This window comes from Acanthopagrus latus, chromosome 10 (assembly GCF_904848185.1).
Source record: "Acanthopagrus latus isolate v.2019 chromosome 10, fAcaLat1.1, whole genome shotgun sequence".
In the NCBI taxonomy this organism is placed as follows: domain Eukaryota; kingdom Metazoa; phylum Chordata; class Actinopteri; order Spariformes; family Sparidae; genus Acanthopagrus; species Acanthopagrus latus.
The window spans coordinates 12778540-12800844 of NC_051048.1; the positions used below are offsets into that span (position 1 = coordinate 12778540).

The 22305-nt window shown below is 40.6% G+C and overlaps 3 protein-coding genes across 5 annotated transcripts in view; all 3 read right to left on the minus strand.

The window, feature by feature from the left end:
- Positions 1 to 308: 308 nt before the first annotated feature.
- rbm4.1 (RNA binding motif protein 4.1) lies at positions 309 to 5346 on the minus strand. The gene is made up of 3 exons (XM_037112985.1): positions 5016 to 5346; positions 3545 to 3960; positions 309 to 2106 (listed from the first exon to the last, which is right to left on the minus strand). Exons 2-3 carry the CDS (start codon positions 3948 to 3950, stop codon positions 1247 to 1249), a joined length of 1266 nt encoding a protein of 421 aa, XP_036968880.1. The 5' UTR covers positions 3951 to 3960; positions 5016 to 5346; the 3' UTR covers positions 309 to 1246.
- A 477-nt stretch (positions 5347 to 5823) lies between these two features.
- LOC119027616 (RNA-binding protein 4.1-like) lies at positions 5824 to 10556 on the minus strand. Of its 2 annotated transcripts, XM_037112986.1 has the most exons (4): positions 10436 to 10556; positions 8550 to 8979; positions 7439 to 8187; positions 5824 to 7223 (listed from the first exon to the last, which is right to left on the minus strand). In XM_037112986.1, exons 2-3 carry the CDS (start codon positions 8959 to 8961, stop codon positions 7454 to 7456), a joined length of 1146 nt encoding a protein of 381 aa, XP_036968881.1. In that variant the 5' UTR covers positions 8962 to 8979; positions 10436 to 10556; the 3' UTR covers positions 5824 to 7223; positions 7439 to 7453. The 2 variants fall into 2 exon arrangements, with proteins under 2 accessions (XP_036968881.1, XP_036968882.1); XM_037112987.1 differs by lacking the exon at positions 7439 to 8187.
- Positions 10557 to 11638: 1082 nt separating this feature from the next.
- The window catches only part of map4k2 (mitogen-activated protein kinase kinase kinase kinase 2), a 41326-nt gene continuing 30659 nt past the window's right edge, over positions 11639 to 22305 (minus strand). The window contains exons 16-32 of one of the 2 annotated variants that reach the window (XM_037112656.1): positions 22073 to 22111; positions 21595 to 21628; positions 20384 to 20540; positions 19986 to 20161; positions 19729 to 19770; positions 19240 to 19324; positions 18657 to 18736; positions 18065 to 18125; positions 17853 to 17976; positions 17597 to 17655; positions 17407 to 17510; positions 15099 to 15276; positions 14948 to 15016; positions 14762 to 14848; positions 14609 to 14679; positions 14455 to 14510; positions 13755 to 13848 (exon numbers count right to left, since the gene is read on the minus strand). In XM_037112656.1, the coding sequence (XP_036968551.1) occupies positions 13761 to 13848; positions 14455 to 14510; positions 14609 to 14679; positions 14762 to 14848; positions 14948 to 15016; positions 15099 to 15276; positions 17407 to 17510; positions 17597 to 17655; positions 17853 to 17976; positions 18065 to 18125; positions 18657 to 18736; positions 19240 to 19324; positions 19729 to 19770; positions 19986 to 20161; positions 20384 to 20540; positions 21595 to 21628; positions 22073 to 22111 (1510 nt within the window). In that variant the 3' untranslated portion in view covers positions 13755 to 13760. Of the gene's footprint in view, positions 13849 to 14454; positions 14511 to 14608; positions 14680 to 14761; positions 14849 to 14947; positions 15017 to 15098; positions 15277 to 17406; positions 17511 to 17596; positions 17656 to 17852; positions 17977 to 18064; positions 18126 to 18656; positions 18737 to 19239; positions 19325 to 19728; positions 19771 to 19985; positions 20162 to 20383; positions 20541 to 21594; positions 21629 to 22072; positions 22112 to 22305 lie in introns of both variants that reach the window. The other variant, XM_037112657.1, reaches the window with a different exon arrangement.

Sequence of the window (22305 nt, forward strand, 5' to 3'; positions counted from 1 at the left end):
AATTTCATGGCATTTTTATATGTGTTATATAACAATATTAAACCATTTGAGCTTGTCATGTGGCAAAGAACCAACAGCTTCACCAACTAACCATCTTGGCTCCATTCTACTAATACCTTAAATGTTAAATATGACTTTGTTGGACAATATGAATGCTGAAATGGCCATTTAGTCTGATATGGCTAGTGATACCCATATGGGCCAATTAAGTAATTGTTCACATAATATATTTTTTACAAAGGTGGCTATCCTTTAACTTTTATTTAAAAGTATACCAGATGGGCATAACAAACACACAACTCACTGCCTTAAGACTTTTCACAGATTTTAATTATAACCAAATACTTAGAAATGAAGAAAGTCAGGAAAGACAATTGAGGTTATTTCCATTAAAGAAATACAACATACATCAAGATGAGAAGCCTCATATTTATGACAGCAATGAAAATCAATTTAGTGTAAGTAATGTGCCTAGAATTTAAGTCACAATGCACCTTCATAAAAATCAGTTTGATTTAAACCAAATACAAAAGTGTAACCATTGTTTACATTGTGTAGATCCATATTTGGTACAGGTTAAACAATGTGGATGAAGCAAACAGTATGTAAATTTGTTTTGCCATTGCTTCACATATGTAGTAAGATTACGCAAAACACTAAAATGCACATAATACTACTCTAGATGTGGCTTAAAAAAACTATTATATTTTGTCAACACAATTCAATGACTCACCTTTAAAACATGCACCATGCACCAATTTAAGTGTAAGTGTTTCTATTTACAGAGTCTAAATAGTGTAGGAACATATAGCTACTTTCAGTAGGGCAAAAAATTCTGTTTAATAGACAACCAGGTTGGAGATAAACCCAGTATCTGCACTTCCACGCTTACGCTAAACCATTTCAGAGCTGCACCGATACCACAAGATATACATGACAATGAAAGTGGGTAAAATGAGCATTTGTTGTACTGCATTTTGACGTATAACCTGAAATGAGATCACAGCATGTCAATGCATTCAACAATCACAATGAAATCTACTCAATGGTCATAATGATTAGCATGTTTTATCGTAACCTTATATTTACTGCCCACACGCCTCTCATACACAAAGGACTGACTTTTGCTTCTAATATTACCAAGAAGATATACTGTTAATGCTTAATTTTCAGTGATTCCAATGGCACTTAGGCTATCCTATCCACTAAATGTCAGTCAGCTCTCACCCGACTGTATGTACAAGGATTAGTATGTGTATCGTGCCCGCTCAGTGCCGGGATCCCGCGGATGGTCGTAAGTAGAACTTCTTGGGTGGGTGGGCACCGGGGAAAGGCGCGAACGCTCATATGTATATCCATCTGCCTCAGCAGGGACTCTCCGAATCGGACTCCGGTCACGTGCATAGTATGAGGAGACCGGGGCTGGTGGAGGAGGAAGGGGACACTCATATGGGTCGAGGCTAGAGGGGGGCACACGCTCCCTCATTAAAGCTGTGGAGGAGGATGTTGATGGACCAGGCATAGGGACAGCGCGACGTTCTTCGAAATAACTGCCTCCGTAAGAATTGGCCCTGTACTTCTCGTAGTAGTCCACGACCCCGTACGGATCTCTTTCCTCATAAGGCGACCGTCGCATCGGGTAGGCTGGTACCGCGCCATAGAGTGAGCCGTTGCTCCTGTATGCCGCCTCGCTGCCGTACATCCGAGCCATGCTATGTTCAGCAACAGCGCTTATGCCATAACCTGGGTGCGGCCCATATCTCATTGCACCCTCGTAGCCTGCGCCCCTTCTGTACCCTGCCATGCTGCTGCTGTGACCGGAACCCCGGGAAAAACCACCATGTACTGGAGCATAGCCGGCACCATAATCAGGATCGCCACTGAAGTCCGGATGATAACCCCTGCTGCGACCACGCCCGCCAAATCTCGGGGCATCATATCCATCAGACTTTGGCTCTGAGCCGTTTCTGTGGTAGCCATTTTGGTCTAGAGGGCATTCTTTGGACCAGTGGCCTTCCTGCCCGCAACGATAACAACCCGATCTGTCTCCCATTCCCGGCGCAGTACGCAGGCGGCTAGTCGAAAGCTTCACGCTCATCAGTTTGCCTTAAAAAGAAAAGACTCAATAAGGACTTATGACTGCATTTCGTCTAGATAATATAATTTACATTTTCTGCCTAGCATACAGAAGTCTGCTAATCCATCAGTCTGATAAAAAAGCTGCATTATACTCCAATATAGCAGTAAGACATGACTTAATAATTTGAGCATTTAAAAAGTTATTAAAGCTGAAATCCGTAACTTTCAAACGTCTTCTCCCCTGCTATGGCAAAAGTTAACTCAAATGAAGTTCATACTACAGCAAAAATGTCAGGGTTGAAATGGAAGGTTGCAGGTAAAAACTACTATTGGAATCATTTAACGCAACACTTGAAATAAAAAGACAGCTCATTAAATACTTTCAGTGTAGTTACGGGGGTTTTTGTGAAAAAATGACAAGTGCCCGTGCCGCAGAATGTTCACGAGGACCATGCAGCCCATAATGTATGACAGCGCGGATAAACGTGTGAACCAGATAAGTACATACACAGCCTCGCGCATCCATTCTGGTGATTCAAGCTCTTAATGGGCCTATGCAGTTTGGTTTGTGTTATAAAAAACACCGATATGGCTTGTCTTTAATTACTACCAGTATTAAATTGACTGTCCTTGCATTAACAACATGAACAGGTGTGTCCCGATGAGTCAATATTTAACTGCAATAATTGCTTGTTTGTCTTTTATAAGAATCCAACATACAGATGACATTACGGATACCAGCTTTAAGATAATAAATATTCAGGGCTGCTTTACTTTCTTCATTTTTCCATTATCCCATCATCTTTTTCCATTTACTTACCTGTGGTGCATCCGTAACTTACCCATCACATCACATGAACGGAATGAAACATTCTTGATACTATATCTTTAAACTCCCTTTACAGTAATAGATTAGGTATGAGGTACTTGTACCTAGTCAATGTATTACCTGCAGTAGATAGCTGAAAAATGCATTTTAGCCAATTAAAAGAAGGCACAAGAAAAAAATATACATTATTCTAAGTTTACGCTTCTTTGTGCTTTGCATGGACTCAGACAGCTGCCAAAACTCTGACCCAGACAGCTGATCTGTGGAAGGCATAACTGCGCTTGTGCATAGGAATACAGTCCTGTACAGTTGAGGTCATGTAGTGCCAATGGAAAGGGCTGCCTGACGACAATGTATGTAAAGTGCTTAAAGTGTTCAAAATATAGCATGCACTTTTACAGATATATTTTTTCTGGTGTGCCTTCTTTTTAGGTGGCTAAAACATGTATTGCTGTCAGTGCCATCTAGCAGTACAATGCCTTGCTTCCCTGTCTGTTACATGCTGCTTCTCCACACAGGTAGAGAACAGAGTCATTTACAGCAAGGCAGGTCATACACAGACTGGGGATAAGCACCTCATACAACCCTGCATCAAAAGACCTTGACTTTCACTTTAAGCCCAGCCCAAAAGTTCACCTTTAAAAGCTGTGTTGTCTAACTGATTAATGGCCTCCAGTGCATCCTCCATTCGGTCCATGTGAACAAAAGCATAGTTTTTTACTATGTCACACTCCAACACAGAACCAAACTCCTCAAACTTGGCCCTTAGCTCCTGGTTGGTACAGGCAATATTGCCAACATGCAGTTTAGTGGATCCTCTTGACTTGCCACGGCTCAATTCGACGTTCATAGGTTGGCCATTTAGCTCATAATGGTGGAGGTTGCTGATGGCTTCCTCTGCCTCTGCTTTGTCATCCATATGCACAAAGCCAAAGTTTTTGACAATAGTGCATTCTGCAATCTTGCCATATTGGGAGAAGAGGGAGCGAAGTTCATCTGATGTTGTGTCTGGGGACAAATTCCCGATGAATATTTTCACCATTGTGGAGTGTCTGCATCAATAAGGAAGAAGAAGAAATAAAGATGATTGGTTACATAATTATACTGACTATTAAAACCGTGACCAGTTGATTTAACATAAAACAGTCACCATTACCATAATTTTGGATCAGTAAATCTTACCATATACATTAGCAAACAAGGTCCCACTGCTGTTCTTTATGACTGTTAACTGCACTTTTAATTAAATCTTGAATGTATATTGCCACAAGTCTCCAAATACTGTTGTGACAGTAAAATCCTCAGAGCGGCCCAGACTACAATATAACAATAATATGGCTGAGAATTTACAACATAGCTAATTGTTGGCAGAAAATCTGTGATATAGTTTAGAAATAACCTGGCAATATGGACCAGCGGCATATTTATAATAGTATTAAATTGTTATTGCAAAACTCCTTTATCAACAGTTAAACTTTAATTATGACATGAGTGGTGGAGTTGCTGATGGCGGTGTTGTGCTGAAGAGGAATCTGATCGTTAGAGCAGAACGCACCAACATTACTGATAAAAGGCATTTCGATCTAATATGGTCTGATCGACAGAATACACAGAGCATTGTTAATCCTTGGCTAGTATGAAGACAAGCTACCTTATCAACAATTAAATGATCAAAGACTTATTTATTGTCACCCATCGCTCTCATTTCTCAAGAGCAACACATCATGGCTTTGCAGCACTTTTCATTAGCTGCCAAGCTAACAAAACTGAGCTAGCATTAACTTTTATTAGCTGCTGACCCAACGTTAGCTGACTTATCAAAATTGTGATTTTAACGGCCAATAAGTAACCACAAGTCATTATGTTAGGCTGTAGTCAGTAATTACGTTACATAATATGCTTCTACGCGCTTGTTGGCGACTATCTTAACCCAACACATTGCACACCTCGAGCTGACGCTAGTCTGTACATTAGCCTAGCCTATACATTTACAACCCTATTTGTTATCGTTATAGGCATGTGAATTGTGACGAAATTAAATGCATAGGTTGACTTTGTCAACCAAGATACCGTTTGGTTCTTATGCATGTTATATTTTAATTCTTACCTTTTAAAGCTGCAGTGTGCGTCTCAATCTTCGGATTCTGAGATGACGACGACGTTGTACCGAATGGCGTTACATTAGCAGCTCGTGATGAGCCGAACACCACGGCTAAGTCATGCAGCTAACTCGGGGTTAGCATTTACTGGGGCAGACCCACGTCCTTGGAATTGTCTACAGCGCCAAGTGATGTGCGGTAATGGTGAAATGAAAGGCATAACACATGCAGCTGATGGTCAGGACTTATCTGGAAACATTTGTTTGTCTTTATCGATCGAGCAAATCCAGTTAATGAGCTGGGGGTGGGAGTCCCATAATCATGCGCATGTTTATTTACAGTATCACATTTAGTCTGCTTGCTAATGTATAAGTTATTTTCTTACACCTATACCGTACAGTTACGGCAGAATGAGCTGTCTGTGATCAGCCACTTGTATACACACACACAAATAGCTATTTTTCTTCATTCCCACTCCAATAATTATCATGTGGGTTTTTGGAAGTCACAACCCGTCGGGATTGGTAACTCATCTAGGAATAATATTGTATAGACATGACGGAGATATAACAACACATGCCGTTAAGCTATATAAATTGTGTCACATTTCTCCACAATGTTTATACCATCATGGCATGGTGGCATGACAACATTGTATGATTTTAGCATAAATGTGAGCATGTGTATGAATTTTGTCCCCCCCTCAGGCTCAAAGGCAAAGTAAGTTGTTTAAAAAATGTATTCAGTAGTTCCATTGCATCTACAACAAAAGTCAGACATGATCATCTGGGGTTTCAAACAAATAACTGAAAGATGTCAAGTGTCACCAAAAAAATGTTTGGCTTTATTAGAAATCGTATTCATTTTAGATGTTTAATGTATGCTGGTACTTTTACAGCTGGTATGAAAAATACAAACTTCAAACCCATCTATATGCAAAACAAAGGCACGTGCAACAGAACACAAGTGCCTCATTACTTATACAGCTCAAGCCCTGAGTCCTGCCTCACATTTCTATATCTGCTTATGCTGCATTGTATGAAGACAATGAACATTCATCCCACACTAACATTTATGATACAAGAGTTTTTTTTCTGTTCTAAGTTGTGGGCAAACATCTGCAATATTCCCAGTGGGAAGAGAACATAGTCAAGAAGTTATTTATTTGCACAGTGCATGTCAGCCAACATTCTTGTTTTGGCGTCACTCAACAACACTTTTATTTCAAGAAATTTGACTTAAGATCAGAAGACACCTCATTAAGTATTATAAAATGTATCAATTTCATATTTTTGGTGACTAGAAATTAGAAAAAAATGGAGGCTGGAATGTTTGTGATTATTCATTTCACCTTAGACCCCAACACAAAGTGTGATTCTGTATCCTAACTGAACACTCAGGTCCATTGCATGGATACGGATTTATTTCTCCTTCAGTGTGGATCACTGAGTCTGTTCATGTGTTACAGATGGCAACAAGTCTGCAGGTTTTCTTATCCACCCAACACAGGACAACTTTCTGTATGTTACACAACTTTTTGAAGTATAAAGGAAGCAACTTCTCAGTGAAATCTTCTGGTTGTAGTTTTGATAAAACATATGCATAGACCCCCACAGCCTATTGCTGGACACCAAGGATGGTGATCATTTTTGTCCATTCATTCTTTACCCATATCCACAAAACTGACATATTTCAGGTGTGTGTCTAGGAGCAAGATAAGATTCTTCTGCATTACAAGCAACAGGTACAATTAACCCTCGTCCATTCAAAAAAAAAAAAATAAAGATAAATGTTCATAAATTGATAAAAAAACAAAACACACACACACTTATTCTAAATGACAAACAAAAGCCAAACAATTTACATTTGTTGAATTTGACAACTTGCATCATGTGAGGAAGAAACACAGGTACAAAAAAAACAAAGAAGAAATGGCTAAAAACGGAACTGAGAACCTGCAGAGCAAATGAGCAAATTATAATTATCAAACGGTGCAGTTTGCCAAACATCCTTATTGAGAACAGGTTATATGGATGCAACTGAAAGGACGATTCATCTGCAGGCAACAGGCATCTCAGGTGCCTGGAACATGCCAACACAATTTCTAATCTAAACCTGACATCTCATATGCCTTGCCGCACGTCACGCAGACTGATGGAATCATGTAGCTTGAAGAAATGATGGCAAGAGGAAAGTCCTGCAGTTCACAAACAGACCTAGAAAGAGAGCAAAGCATTCCCTTTTCAGAAGCAGGGCTCAATCCCCCATTATTCCACAGAACAGCTTCAAAGGATCAAGTACTCCTAACAAAATCCAAGTTACAACGGACTTCGAGATCCCAGTGCCCACTGACAATTAACGTGTAACGGCAAAATTTCCGTCTGTGCAGAGATCAAATAAACAATCAAACTTTGTTTACTGTGTTGCTCACCTTGGCACCATGGCTTTAGTAAGGCGCATAGCGTGACGCAAAATGATCCTTCGGTCGGGGATCAGCATAGGAGCTCCTGGAGGCTGACACCGGTGACAACCGTGTTCGCTCATAGCCGGCCGAAGAGACTGGTACTCGTCTGATCGGGCTGCGATCTCGTGCATAGTATGGGGCGGCCGGTGAAGGTGGAGGCAGTGGCTGGCGATCATATGGATCTACACTGGAGGAGAGCTTTGAGAGGGAGGAAGGGGGGGGTGGGGGAGGGGGGAGATAGGACATGCGACGATCCTCGAAATAGCTTGAGCCAAAAGGGCGAGCTCTGTACTTTTCATAATAATCAACACTGCTATAGAGACGGTTATGATCATAAGCTGATGACCTCTCTGGGTAGGCGGCAGCCGCTCTGCTGGCGTACCTATCCCCCAGGTCAGAGGCATAGCCACTGAGCCTACGAGGGGGAGGTGGCAACCCACCTCCGTAACTAGCCCGACTATACTCAGAGCCACCCATATAATCAGCTGGTGGAGGCGAGGCCATCCCGTAGCTGCCCCTCCCATAATTCGGGGGACCGCGTGGGGGGGCCCGGTTGCTGCGACCTCTTGCGCCGTCACCGTGGCTACCATTCCGACTGACTGGACAGTCTTTCGACCAGTGACCATGTTTCCCGCAGACATAGCAGCCGGTATGATCTCCCATTCCTGGGGCAGTGCGTAGCCGACTGGTGGACAGCTGTACGCTCATCAGCTTGCCTTGTAAGGAGAGAGAAGACACGCATGAGACCGTGGGGTTTTAACACGAGAAGGCTCTCACCGATTATAAAAAACGCTAAATACATTTGACCGACTATCACTGAGCGAAGTGAAATGACCTGTCGCGCCACGTGCAGGTGATTTTATGCCAGTGCCAATTCACCAGTTACACTGCCACTCATTGTACAGCGAACTCTGCCAAACTTACAAGTGATTACTTTCAGTCCACTTGGTCATTATTGTGGAGGAACATCAGCTAGTGGATTTTAATAGAGACATGAGCTCTACGGCGACAGAACTGAATCCAAAATCGTATCTATCAACATCAAATACTACTAGCTCTAGCTTGCCCGAGAGTTCACCTTTGAAGGCTGTGTTGTCCAGCTTATCGATGGCCTCCATGGCATCCTCCATTCGCTCCATGTGAATAAAGGCGTAGTCCTTCACTATATCACATTCTACCACTGAGCCAAAGTCTTCAAACTTGGCCCGCAAAACCTCACTGGTGACCCCTTCACCAAGATTGCTGACATGGAGCTTTGTGGTGGACTTGGGCCTCCCTTTGCTCATCTCCACATTCATGCGCCAGCCATGCAGCTGGTGCTGGTGGAGGTTTTGAATGGCCTCCTCTGCTTCTGACATGTTGTTCATGTGTACAAAACCATAGTTTTTGACAATGTCACATTCAGAGACTTTGCCATACTTCTCGAACAGTTCACGCAGCTCCTCAGGTGTGGCGTTGCAGGCAAGGTTGCCAATAAAAATTTTCACCATGATGATGTTCTGTGTATCCTAGAGGAGTTAGAAAAATATGTTAATTACTACTGTAAAATCACAAACAATATGTAATGGTTACATAGAAACGGATGTTAGGGTCATCCCCACTGTACGTCAATGACTAATTAGATGGTACAAATGATAAATGCACTCTATTGCCAGTTTATTAGGTACAATTAGCTAAAACTAATGTGTTCTCATTTAACAGCCCTGCAACAAATCTGCCCTTCCTTAAGTTTTTAATGTCCAGTTTTTGCTCCAATGAGGGCTACTGTTTAGACTTTATTATGACTTTGGAGGCTGCCTTGTGTGGGCTGTTTTTTCTTTGCTCACCCCAATTACATAAATCAACAGAAAAGCAAAAGGGCAGAAGTTTAAAAGGGAATCTATGTAGTTTTAAGGATGAAATTTAAACTCAGAATTATAATATTTACAGTATTAATGATGTTGATGAGCATTTTCAGTTATCTGGGTCATGGTAAATCTAAGTGCTGAGTCATAGGCAACTAGACTTGTTTCAGTTTCTTGAAGAAATTAATGACACAATGATACAAACTCAGAAATATATTTTCCCCATAAGCAAATAGACTAGCTGTTCTCAAAGGAAAATAAGGTCCCAAAACTGTTTGAAGTTAGAGAGGTGGCAGGGTCCACCAAATATAAACAAAGTAAAACAATATTAAATTGTGTTGTCCTTTGAGGTCAATTTGTTTATTCAGTCATGAAAACGGAGTTTGAGAATTTAATATATTTTGGCATCGGTCATCTTTAACGATTAACGTGTCTTCGCAAAAACTACATAGTGCACCTTTAATTTAAAAACTGGAGCTGTAAAGTTTAATTAATGTCTTTTTAAAACTGTTTTAGCAGAATATGTTAATGTTCACGGAGGCTGTATTTGTTGCAAGCCCGTTTTGCAGTTTTACTGTAGGTTCCAGTTAACATAAAGGTACGAATTCAACATAATCTCCTCACAAAGATTAAGTGACGTTACAGGTTAAAAAACTGAACGGTGGTTTCACATTTTCCACTTTGTGACATTTGCTAACGTTTGGAGCTAGGTAAGTTAAACATATATATGCCTTCGTCAGCTGAGATACGGTACGAATTGGCTAGCCAGCCTGCTAATACTGACGTTCTCAGTGTTTTTTCGGTGTACGTGACATGATTTACGCACAGACTAGCTAGCTTGACGCTACAGTTTGAGCGGCTTGCTCATTATTTTTACACAACAGTACACTGGGTGTCGCCTGATGTTTCCATGTGTTCCATATGTGTAATGGCGTTTTAATGTTTGGCTAATGGAGGCGTATGAGGCTAACACATTAGCTAGTTATCATCGGTCGCCCGCTCTATCAGCCCATGTCCTTTCGGAGAACCTCTGGAACAATTCTTCAATGACAATGACGTATCGCCGACATCCGAAAATGCACTTCTCGCACGTTTCAACCTTAAAATAGCTCTAACCCACCTATGAAACGACGTAGGCCTCGATACCGATGAATGAAAAGTGAAATGGCGCTGTTGCACCCGTGATACCGCGATAGCCTCTTCTACTTCCTTATCCCGCTTCATCACTGCTACCAGATAATTCCTTACCGCCACCTACTGAGTGGAAGTAGGTACTGTAATCATACAGCACACCTACATGATATACTGTAGCCTACTTACTCTATAGCTTGGAAAAACTGACTCATGGCATTCAGTATGAACTTGAAATGTTTCAAGTTGTTCAGCTTGTGACATCGAAATCTAGATTTATAGAAATCAAAGGATGAGGATGTGGCTGCATAGTGAGAAATGGCTCCATTGACGCCATTTTCAAATACTAACTTAATCAATTGATTAATTGAATCAGGCTATTGATGGAACAAAAGCCTGATTATTACTAGGCTGAATTATTTAAATCTTCAAAGGTTTGTAGATTAAACTGTAGAATAAATTGAAACTAATAATTGTTCTATATTTCAGTTAATCAATGAGAAGTCAACCTAAAGTGAAACTGACCCAAAGTTAATTTGACAACACTTTTTGGTTAACACATTTTTTCTTTGTTAAAAACAGAAAATCCATTAGTCAGACAGGATCAGACAAAGCGTATTATACTGAGATGATGAGTAGAGCTGTGTCATTCTAGACATCAGCTCACTTTAGACCCTGAAGGAATGCATCTTATAATCTATGGCATGTTACAGGGATGCAGTCCAGCTCTGGACCTTGAAAAGTTCACAATTCGGTGTCTCTTCTATGAGGCTGCAGACATGTAAGACAAGAAAAATGTATTTGCTGAAAGTAGGAAAGATTTTTAATCTTGTGTCTATTGCCTCAAGTACACTTATAGGGTTCTTGTTTATTTTTTGTGAACTTGAACACAAATATTTTAGGGTATATATTATCCTGCATTCAAAACGTGCAAGGAAACATTTTTGTGATCAAGATATTCTAATGTATAATTAAAGCACTTAAAATATTACATAATCTGTTCAGAGGTGGAAAGTAAATATTATTTGCGTTAATCTGATATCATATGTACAGTAACTTGTTTAAGGAACATCATTACCATCATTAATTTCCGATGGTAATGCAACCACAAACATAGATTGCTGGTCACTTTAGTCTGACAAAAACTCTGAATCTTTGTTAGAAAAAAAACAAAATCAGCTTCAGCTTCAAAGAAAATTAAAATCTTTATTTCGCATATTACAACCCCTTAATATCATGAGCATACTGTATTGTTATATACATCAAATTTATACAGAATAACAAAATCATCTTAAAAAACACATAGATCTAGCTATATGCATATTATGCTTATCAAGTAGCCTATCTCTCAGGGAAAGGTGAGTGTTACTTTTACAGTTCCCTTTTCCATAAATACTATAAATATCATTACACACACAACTTGAATGTAGTGGAATTTCCATTTTAGTCGAACAAGCAGACGTACAATTTAATGTATTCAGTTTCTATGGCACCTCATGTAATCAAAAGTAAATTTAATCTACGTGTGAATTGAATGAATAAAAAGGGAGCTGAAGGATGGATATTGTGTCACAGGTTAAAGCTGTGTTTGGCACCAATGGATAACTGACAGCAATGAAAGGACCCCTCATATTCACAGACTTGCGCAGAGTTTCTCAGTTCTCTCAACATGGGGGCACATAACGTAAATGCAGCAATGCTAGCACCCTAACAATCTTCAAATACTTTTAAATGGGATTTTCAGAATTATATGTACTATACATTATAACAGTTACCTTGATACAGACTTTTGGAACATTCAAGCTGACAATCTAAATTTCACTGACATGTTGTTTTAATGTAGAGTTGAAGCCCTGTCTGCTTTCTATGCTAGCTTTCACCGGACAGGCAAATGTAGGTTATTCCACTTGTCCTCCTAAAAACTCAAAACATGACAGTGTATCTCTATCCATATTTTAATATAAATGAGTATCTACTACTGTACTGAGTAACACCACTGTACTGTAGTAGAATTTAAACACTATCTGTTTTTGACTTAGCATACAACAAACATACAGGATCACAGTAGTAACTCCACCATGATAACAATGCAGCATTACTGTGTTGAAAAGTACCCAAAAAACACAAAACCCCTGTTCATCTGTCTTGCAGGGTAACTCCACCAATTTGACTTGTTAAAATGTGACAAGTAGTATAACATCTTTAGTGGCTCCAGAGGACACAGGTGTAATCTGATAAATTGCCTCCAGTGAAGATCACTTGATGGCTAAGTTGCATTGTAGGTAATATAGGCACCAGGTTTTCAAAAGGGAGATGAATGCATGGAAGAAGAAAAGTGATATCTCCTTTGGGCTAAATCTATTTTGATGATTTGTTTTTAAACTGCCCATAAGTGTAATGTTAGACCATTGAACTGCTTTTCAAAATCTGGCGCCCACATTACCCACAATGCAGCTTAGCATTGTGGGTGACATCACTGGATGTAATTTATCAGATTACATACAGCTTCTTCTGTAAGCACAAAAAGACTGCATACATTTATTTATGTTTTTACATTTGCAGTATTAATGTCCCAAGACCTGTAAACTGGTCTTCATTTGGAAAACTGGTGGAGCTACCCTTTAAACTGCAGTTCCACCAATGGTCTAGATGCTGGCTCCAAAAGTGTCAGGCTCCCCTGAAATCCTTTGAAAAAGTCTTATATTCTACCACTTCCTCAATTGTGCATCTTTGTGGCAATCAAGACAGTTTTTATCCCTTTAAGCGGATATTAAAGTTTATTCATGTGATTGGTTGACAGGAGTCAGCTGCAGTGTTTTCAGCTTGATCATCCCTCCTCAGTTCCTCCCAGCTGTCCTCTCATTTGACTCAATGGTCAGAAACCTAAGTATGCTGTCACAGATGTTACGTCCATATTTCTACAGTCTGTGGTCCCTACTGACAGCAGTATATCTGTGGCTTCTCAATTAGCAGGAACAAAACTCTCTTCTGTGCTGCAGTGACACAGTGAATTGGGCCTGTAAGATGAACTGTTTTTAAATACTTTAATTAGCAAACCCAAGACGTAGAATCATACTTAGTAAAGTGGCAATTCTCTCTTACACATGCTGCCAAACAACTTACAGTTTGGGTCTGGACAGGCAATTGAATCAAATACGGACATTTGTCATTCACAGCAGAGAGTTGTTGTGATCAGTTGATGCTGGTGTCTTCTACAGCTTCACTCAAGGAGGATATTATTTCCATTACAAGGTTATAGTTTTAGATCTTCAACCTGCTCTTCAGAGTTTGAAGAAGTTGACCAATTGTCTCTTTCAGTAGCTGCTCTCATGTCCGGTCAGGATGTACAGGTTACTCAGTGCTGAGGGGTCATCTGTTGGTGTGCTCTGAAGGATGATGTCCCTGTGAAAAGCCGAGAAGAAAAGGGGGAAAATCTCACAGCTCGTCCTGGGAGCTTGAATCAAACACAACGTAAGAATGAATGATTTATTAGCTCAGTTGGTAGAGGTTGATTTGTTTGCTGCGTGTCACATCCCCCCCTACCCCCTATTCTGTTTCCTGGCATCTCTGAAGCTGTCCTATCAATAAAGCCATACAAAGGCCAAAAAATAAATACTTAGATGATTAGAAAAAAAATATTATGACTTATCTTATGCTCTACCCAGTTACTGGATTCTAAGGACATATGAATTAAAACTATTCTCGGAGCCCCGCTCACAAAGCTTTAATAGAAACCCCATATTGTTGGTTTGTAAAGCACATAATGGATTAGGCACAAAATCCATGTGACCTCTAAGATTAGCCTTGGAAGTTTCTGCTCACTGCCATCAGAGGAACTATTTATTGTCTTAATTTACTGTACTGTTAGTTTTTAATCTCTTTTTTGTTTTATTATGTAAGCTTATTTATAACCTTTATTTTACTCTGTACTGTACCAGTATTACCGCTATTAGTGCAATTGTTTCATCAGTGAATGATACTGATATTGTCAGACTCATGTTTACATACCTGTTTGTTCCCAAAACTCTGAATACTCGACTTTCATCTGTAATTTCTTGTGTTACCTGCACATAAAGATGAAATTCACCTTATTTATAAACATGCTGCATATATCAGTTTTACTGAATGGCAACATATGACATCAGATCATGTAGCTAATCACCTCATCTGAATGAAAGCTCTTCCCTTTAAGGCCATGCTTCCAGAAAGCCAGCACACTGTCCTGTAAGCAGACTGTGAGAAGATGTCGTGTCACTCAACTGTCAGCAGGCACATCAAGTCTCATTTACTCTGTTTTACATGTGATTGTTTCTACCTAGAGTTTCAACGAGGAAGTCAAAGACCATTTCGGAAGCCAGTTCCTTTGAAGGAAGCCCTCGGAGGTTCACAATCTTAACAGTTTCTGTCCAATGAGCATCGAGATTGAAACACAGCATATTATGAATCAGTATGAAAAACAGCTGGAAGATTTAGACCATGTGTTGAGATGGAAGTAACTTACTTTCTAACGCGATGAGAACAGTGTCTCTGTCCAGTTGGGTTACCTGCGCTGCCCTGAGCGCTCCGCTATCTGAGCGACAGAGAGGAGGGTTAAGTGGAAGCCTTGAGTGGAGTTTACAAACAGGAAGTAGAAACACAGCAGTCCAACCTACCTGGTGCTGAAATAGGTGGGCTGTTAAGCTCTATAATATCAAACTTGAGCTGTTGGCTGATTGAGCATTTCCCGTTACTACAGTCTCTCACCCCAACACACAGCTGGGGAAACTCATCTGTCACCAACACCAGCAGCTCAAATATTGGTAGGGGGTCTGGTAGCTTGATCGCTATGTGCTGCAAGTCAAACAGATGGCACAACAGAGAGAAAAAGTATTCACTAGGAATTATTTCTGAAACAATTTAGCAAAAACACACCGCCTAAAACTACTAGGATCTCTTTTAGGTGTATGAGTCTTTTTCACCAGACTCTCAATGTGAAATGATCCAACACAACCACACAAGCTTGTGCTACAATATGTGCCTGAATGAAAATGGCCCAAAAATCTCCATCATAAATCCATAATTTCAATCCAGATTTTTCTCTAACAAACAAAGAAAAGCACCCCAAAATCACAAAAATATCTGAAGCAGATAAAACTGACCTGACCAGAGGGATGTCTTAAAAAGCTGGCTCAATTAAAGAGGGCTTATTGACATTTGTGAGATCAAACCAGTAAAAGAGAAAAATCAAACATTATTTTTTTGATTGTTTGACAGCAATTATGTTCTTGAGAACAAATAAATACACCCACACCTCCACACATTTTGTTTGAGGGCAGCCAAAGTGCGCACTTAACACTGCATGCTGTCAGCCTCTCTGCTCTGCATGGATGTGTAATTCAGCACCGCCCTCAGTAGAGACATACTGACCAGCAGCTCTTACCAGACAGAGCAGAAAGAGGAGACAGCGATGTAACATAGTCGTACGTTTTCAACCACACCTTGTGCTGTTATTGGGTAGGGGCTACACACCACTGTCCAAAGGTTGACACCCAGAAATGTCTCTATTGAGTCTATACTGAGACATCAAGCACACATTCAAAGAAAAAAAAAGTGATGTCTGAGGAATAAACTGAGGTTTCCAGCCACAGAGCAGCACACATGAACATACACCAATCAGCCACTACATTAAAACTGGAAGACATATTGTGTCTGTCCTCAGCTTTGACCAGTTGAGACACTGACACTTCTAAAGGGTGACCTGTGCTGTCTGGGATATTGTCGGTAAACCCTTTAGGTTTCTCTGGGTTGGGTGGTGGGGCCTCCATGAACTGGATTTTTCCCACCACGTCCCGCAGACGCTCTATCGGATTGAGATTTGGGGAATTTGGGGGCTAAGTCGGCACCTTCAGGTCTTTGTTTTGTCAGGCCATTTCTGAACGTGTGGCAGGGTGCACTCTCCAGCTGATGGCTATAACTGCTCTCTCCTGTCATGTGAATATTATGATTCTTCTTAGACCGTGGTTTCTGGTTTTGATGGACTGATTTCTCTGTCTGTTTAATGATTTTATTAAAGCAGAACAAAAGAACTGTTTGAGGATGTGTCAATGTTGCGTGCAGAAGGTGCAGCCCAATTTCAAAATGTGATAAATGTGACATTTACAGCAAATTGACTCCTAGTGCAGCAGTGAGGAGCAACTGTGCCTGTGAACTAATCTGACCAGGAGGAAAGGATGTGATTGTTTGTGTGTATTTGCGGTTAATTATTTTAAAATTTCTTGATGACACTTCCTAAATATACAGTGGTATTACCACACATATCAAATATGTTCAGTTGTTCTTCAGTCAATATGTTTCAGTCAGAACAGTTTTTACTGTTTATGACACTGCTCTGCCAACGGGAAACAATCTGCTTATTCTGATTAACACTGCATTTCTTAAACCTTTGTTTCTGGTTTCTGTCCTCACAAGCTGAAGGCTGTGTCGCTCTCGTAATCTCTAAAGCTGCTCGTCCTCCTCCCACTCAGGCTCCCTTCTGATGGACCGCAGCCCTATGGGACCATCTTCGTCCATCTTCTTTAATTATTAATTTCTATATTTATTTTCTGCCGATTTTTGTAATTGGGGTGAACAAAGATAGAAAAAACAGCCCACACATGGCAGCAGCCAAAGTCATAATAAAGTCTGAACAGTAGCCCTCATTGGAGTAAAAGCTGGAAATTATAACCTTTAGGAAGGAAGGATCTGTTGCAGAGCCACTGAGAGAATTATAATATATTATAATAATAATACTTTTGGGTTGGTGTACTTCATGAACTGGCAATAGAATGTATTTATCATTTTAACATTGTAAAAATTACATTTCTCAGTTTGAATTTCTTCTCAGAAACTACATAGTGCCCCTTTAACACAAACTCAGAAAACAATAGAAATATATAAAGCGCTCACGGAAGACAATTTAAAGTGTATCATGTCTGTACAAACCTTCAAATGCATGAACTTCTGCAGAGGCTCATACCACAATAGCAGAACCAGGCCAGTTGGAACTGCCCCACATAGAAACGTACTGTCTGTGTATGGGTTCCTGGCTGGGAGACAGAAGACAGGTGGCTGTAGTTGTTGTTGTTACTGAATAATCGTCCAAAGCATGGAGAGTAAAATCTGCATCACTTACCTACACTACACCTCCTACAGCCTTTAGTGTCAGGAATTTTCACAGATATGGCAAACTTTCTGTGGATTGAGCAAGAACACACAGTTCAGTAAGAGGACCTTTAATACTAACAACATAGCCATTTAAAGGCACACTTTGTGTAAATAAAATATTTTGCTGTGGTGCCACCCAGTGGTAAAATCAAGAATGACAGTATTATTATAACAGCACCCTTGTACCACTTCTCCACCTCCCTGTAACTAATGTCCTGTCCTACCGGGGGTTGATCCTCTCAGTGAAGCGGTTGGTGCTGAGTGACAGACTGCTGTGTTTCTTCTGCACGTGTCCTCTCTGTTCAAACAGAGCTGTCAGACTGTGGGAATAAAGCTGCGAGGACTTCCCTGCAGGATGGACACTTTGTCAGAGCAGCAGACAACATACAGCACTCTGTGTTCTCTGACAGAACCAACATGTGGACAGATGTGTTACCTGATACAGACATCAGCACATTGTTCATAACGTACAGCCAAGTGCACCGCTGAGGGAGCATCTGTGGGAAGACAGAACAGTCGGTCAACATCGCACAATTCCTTTGAGTTTACATTTACCTTGTGCTGTCATGTAACTAAACACATCTGCAGACCTAAATTAGTCTTCAGGTTTTTTCTAAGGGGATTCTCTAGTTTGGGTGATTTGTTTGATCCAGAAAGCATCCAGAGGTTTTCAGTTGTTCTTCTCTGACATTATGCCAGATCTAGAGCCTCCTCACCCCAAGTCCTACAGCAAAATCAGCATCTTCATGTGGGTTATTTTGCACATGGGTAAATGAGCTGAAAATAGACGACTGACTTTGAACTGTGTGGCGCTAATTTGTTTCTCCATTACCAGTAATAGTGCGCCAAGTTGTAACAAACCTTGACCAAGATGGACCACATCCGGACTGGGGTCAAAGCTGCTCAACCAGCATCGAAGTTGTTGCGATGACATCGCCTGATGACTTTTATTGTGTCACATTTTCCCTTTGGAGTGCATTTTGTTGTTACAAAACAATGGTAAATGCATGGATCTGTGCTTTTCTTACCTTCTCTAGTGTATCTTCATGAAGTTCATTAAGGTTCAGTGTGTAGATACCCTCCTCTGCCCCGAGAATAAGGTACTGATCTAAGTAGGAAAAGTTTTCATTAAAGGGGTTAAAGCAGTATTATGCCTGTATCATTACACATAGAGACCATTATGCTGTCTTGACTCTCCTTTGAAGCAAAAACCAAAACCATTAGAGTTTAAAGGTGTCATTTGTAGGAAAAAAAAAAAAAAAAAGATGGCTGGATTTCGAAGGTAGCTTCAAAAATAAATATTATTATATATTAAAAATAAACATAAACATAAACCTGAAACAGATTACGGTTGTATGTTTCTGTTAAGTAAGGAAAATAGGAGTAAAATGTTTTCCTCTCTTCTTCCCTTTATTTTGTTAACTTTCTAGACTAAGTAGCAGACTCACGGCTTTTACAGCTTTTCTTTAATACAGCACTAAGACGTCTTTGACATCAACACTGTTGAAAGTGTTAGCTAATTATAAAAAATATTTAACGTTCAACTTCAAAATCCTGGCCATATTTTACAAATGCTCCCTTTAAGGACATGAAGAGACATTGCTGTCTTACCTCTGGTCTTGGGTAAAATCCAGGTGACAGCACAGTGGATTTTAAGAGGACAACCGTTGAAGACCTTGGAGAAGCAGGCTCCCATCTACAGAACCAGCACAGAAACTGAATCACTGACTATCTGACATGGCAGTAGAGGCCCTTCAATTTTAGAGTGATATCATCATAACAAAAGCAGCATGAATGGCTTGTAAAATATTAAGTTACACTAGACTTCTTTGCACAATGATGACTCCAAATACCAGCAAGCGGCAACTGGATGTTGAGGTTTACAAAGACCAAACATATACAGTAAGTCTGAATGTTGTTTTTAAGCTTAATTTGATGGAATGGTGAAGCACTAAAAAACATGAGCTGGATTTTCACATAAAAACTGTTCCTGTGCAGCTTGTATCATGCCATGCAGGGAAGCCTTCTTGTTAAGACATCAGGGTATGGCTACTGGTGAGCTTTTATTGTAGGTCTCATGCTGTTAGAATTCACACTTACATGGACTTGAGGGGTAGGAGGGAGTCCATGACAATCAGCCCTCTAGAAATGTCAAAGGTTACACATAACAAAACAAAGGGGATGATAAAAACTGTACATGAGATGCATTACAAATCAACATCTTTTTTTTTTGGCTGAATGATTTGTTGTCTTCCAGACAGACATTGTTCATTAGGACGTTATTAGGTTAGAAAATCACACAAGGTCTTTGATGATGGTTGATCCTATGAGAGACAGATGTTTAGGTGTGAACTCACAGAGTCCTCAGTCTTTTTCCTCAGTGTGCTCCACTCGGGGGATAGTGGCGTCTCTCTTTTAGGAGAAGAGACAGTGGTAGCCTTCCTCTTCTCTGCTATTACAGCATCCCCAATAGGCAGACATGGATCACTGCAGCGCTGTCTGATGTCCTGTGTGGCTGAGCACCTGGCCAGCACTGTCCAACACAGGAGACACAGTGATAGAGAGGGACATGTTTCAGTCCTCACTCACAAATAAAACCTTTGTGGGTCTTGGGAGCTTCAGGTATCATAAACCTTTGATAAAGTCCAATAAATATCCTCATCTAGCGAACCACAAAGCTGTTTTAAATTTACTCAAACACTGACGTGTTGTCGATAAAAACTTGAGCTCTGATGAAATGTTCTGTGTGTTGTACCTGTAGTGGAGGTGGAGTCAGCAGTGATGGCCGCATCATGGCCTAGTGTACAGCTTGGTCTGAGTGTCAGGTCTCTCTCCTCAGTGTTAGGAGTTAAAGAGCTGAAGGCTGGCAGGGAGGCTGTTGATGGGCTGTACAAACCACTCTTCATACCTCCCTGAAAATCACCCAAAGACGAATTAATCGCTCTGGAGGGCTAATGGGGTGACATTGTATATGTAATCTCAACTTGTGTGCCAGTTGCATATTGAACGTCCAGCAGATCCAGATTCGCACTTTCGTTAATTGTGACACGACGGCAACATTTTCGTTCATTTCATAGGAAATAGGCTGGTGGAGTGAGTACAATTTCATGTGGATCCAAATATAATGGATCTTGCAGGCGTATTTATGTTTTATTTGATATTGGATGAGGCATAATTGAATTAATGGGGACTGTTGGGGCCTTGGTGGATTTACACACTGTACTGAGTGCCACTCTAGTTTAAGTCAGCACTAAACCTATTTATACACTATATGTGATTGCGTAATTTTTATTTAGGACACCTACCACTGAACAAAACTTCTATAGTTCAATTTCTACAAGGGCCTGACATGTCATTGAGTCTTGGACTGAAATATTTGAGGCTGTACATCATTTACTCAGTCTTTGACATAACAATGAACTACTGATAAAGACAGACGGTTGTATTTTACGCGCTGTCCCTGCACACATGTGCATGTTAATGTTGAGATACACACATGGTTTCTGTTGCTGGAGGATCACTGCAGGTACTGTTGTCGACATTTTCCTCGTTAAGGACGTATTTCTCCCCTCAGTGTATTTTTTCATATGCAATCAAACAGAGCTGTTGATGGGACAGATGATGGTGAAACGGCAGGGCAGGGGGTCCAGCAGTCGAGGTTCACATCCCTGTCCCTCAGTGAAGACAAGTTTTGCTGTTTAAAATGTGCCAAGGCCCAGATGGACTTACGATAAAGGAACAACAGGGAAAATGCACAATTTTGAGTTTCCAATAAATTTAATGTTGTATTGTTGAATTTGTGCTTAAATAAATCAGTCAATTCTATCAAGTCTTCCTGCTGGCATTTTAAAGTATAATTATTGCTTATTTTTTCAGGCGCATACTTTCTCCAACCTTGGGTAGAATCAGCGCATAGTATGCAACTGGAACACAGTTTCAGTTTATGATTGTAAGGTTACCACTCACATCAGCAGATGGCGCCCTCTTAATGGTTAAACTCCTGAAAGACAAAAGGCGCAACAGTGTTCTGAACCACCTCCAACAATCTTAGAATGGAGTCATCTGATGAGAACTACAAGCATCATGACAACAAGCTGGACAACAAAGGCAGATGCTGGAGATGCTGAGGGCAGGGTAACAGCAGCACATAAAACACTTATCTTGAGGCAACACCACAAAAAAAAGCAGACAAAAAGCCCAAAAAGCTGAAAACCAGTGGGTTGGTGCTGAATCACATCCACATCCAGTTCATGAAGAACTACAGCAGCACTTTGGGGTTTGGAATGAGTGAACACAAACCCACTGATTCTGTCGAAGATGTTTGGCATTAGCTGATATACACATCATAAAATCAATCATCACAAGCAGTTTATTTCAGGTGAATTCATGTGGGAGGGGGGGACACTGCTGTTAGGAAAGGCTGGAGTTGATGGACGTGGCCTACCTCAGCTGCAGAGCTTGCTCCACACATTCCAACAGGCTCCTGCAACAGGAAGACCTGGTGTTTATCTGACTACAGGCCTGAATGGCCCAGAACAATAGGAGGGAAGGAACCAGAGGTTTGTCAGGCCTGATGCTAGAGCTGATGTTTGGACTGAGGCTCATAGTGCTGATAGTGGGTGTCAATTTAAAGGATCATTCCAGTTTATTACAGTTTATAACTCAGATTGGATTCTC

Excerpts from the sequence above, each read along its gene's own strand:
- rbm4.1 (XM_037112985.1), bottom strand. The coding sequence starts at position 3,950 with ATGGTGAAAATATTCATCGGGAATTTGTCCCCAGACACAACATCAGAT. Across the intron at positions 2,107-3,544 it reads AGACAACACAGCTTTTAAAG|GCAAACTGATGAGCGTGAAG; the intron begins GTGAACTTTTGG and ends TTTCTTTTTAAG.
- LOC119027616 (XM_037112986.1), bottom strand. The coding sequence starts at position 8,961 with ATGGTGAAAATTTTTATTGGCAACCTTGCCTGCAACGCCACACCTGAG. Across the intron at positions 8,188-8,549 it reads GGACAACACAGCCTTCAAAG|GCAAGCTGATGAGCGTACAG; the intron begins GTGAACTCTCGG and ends TCTCCTTACAAG.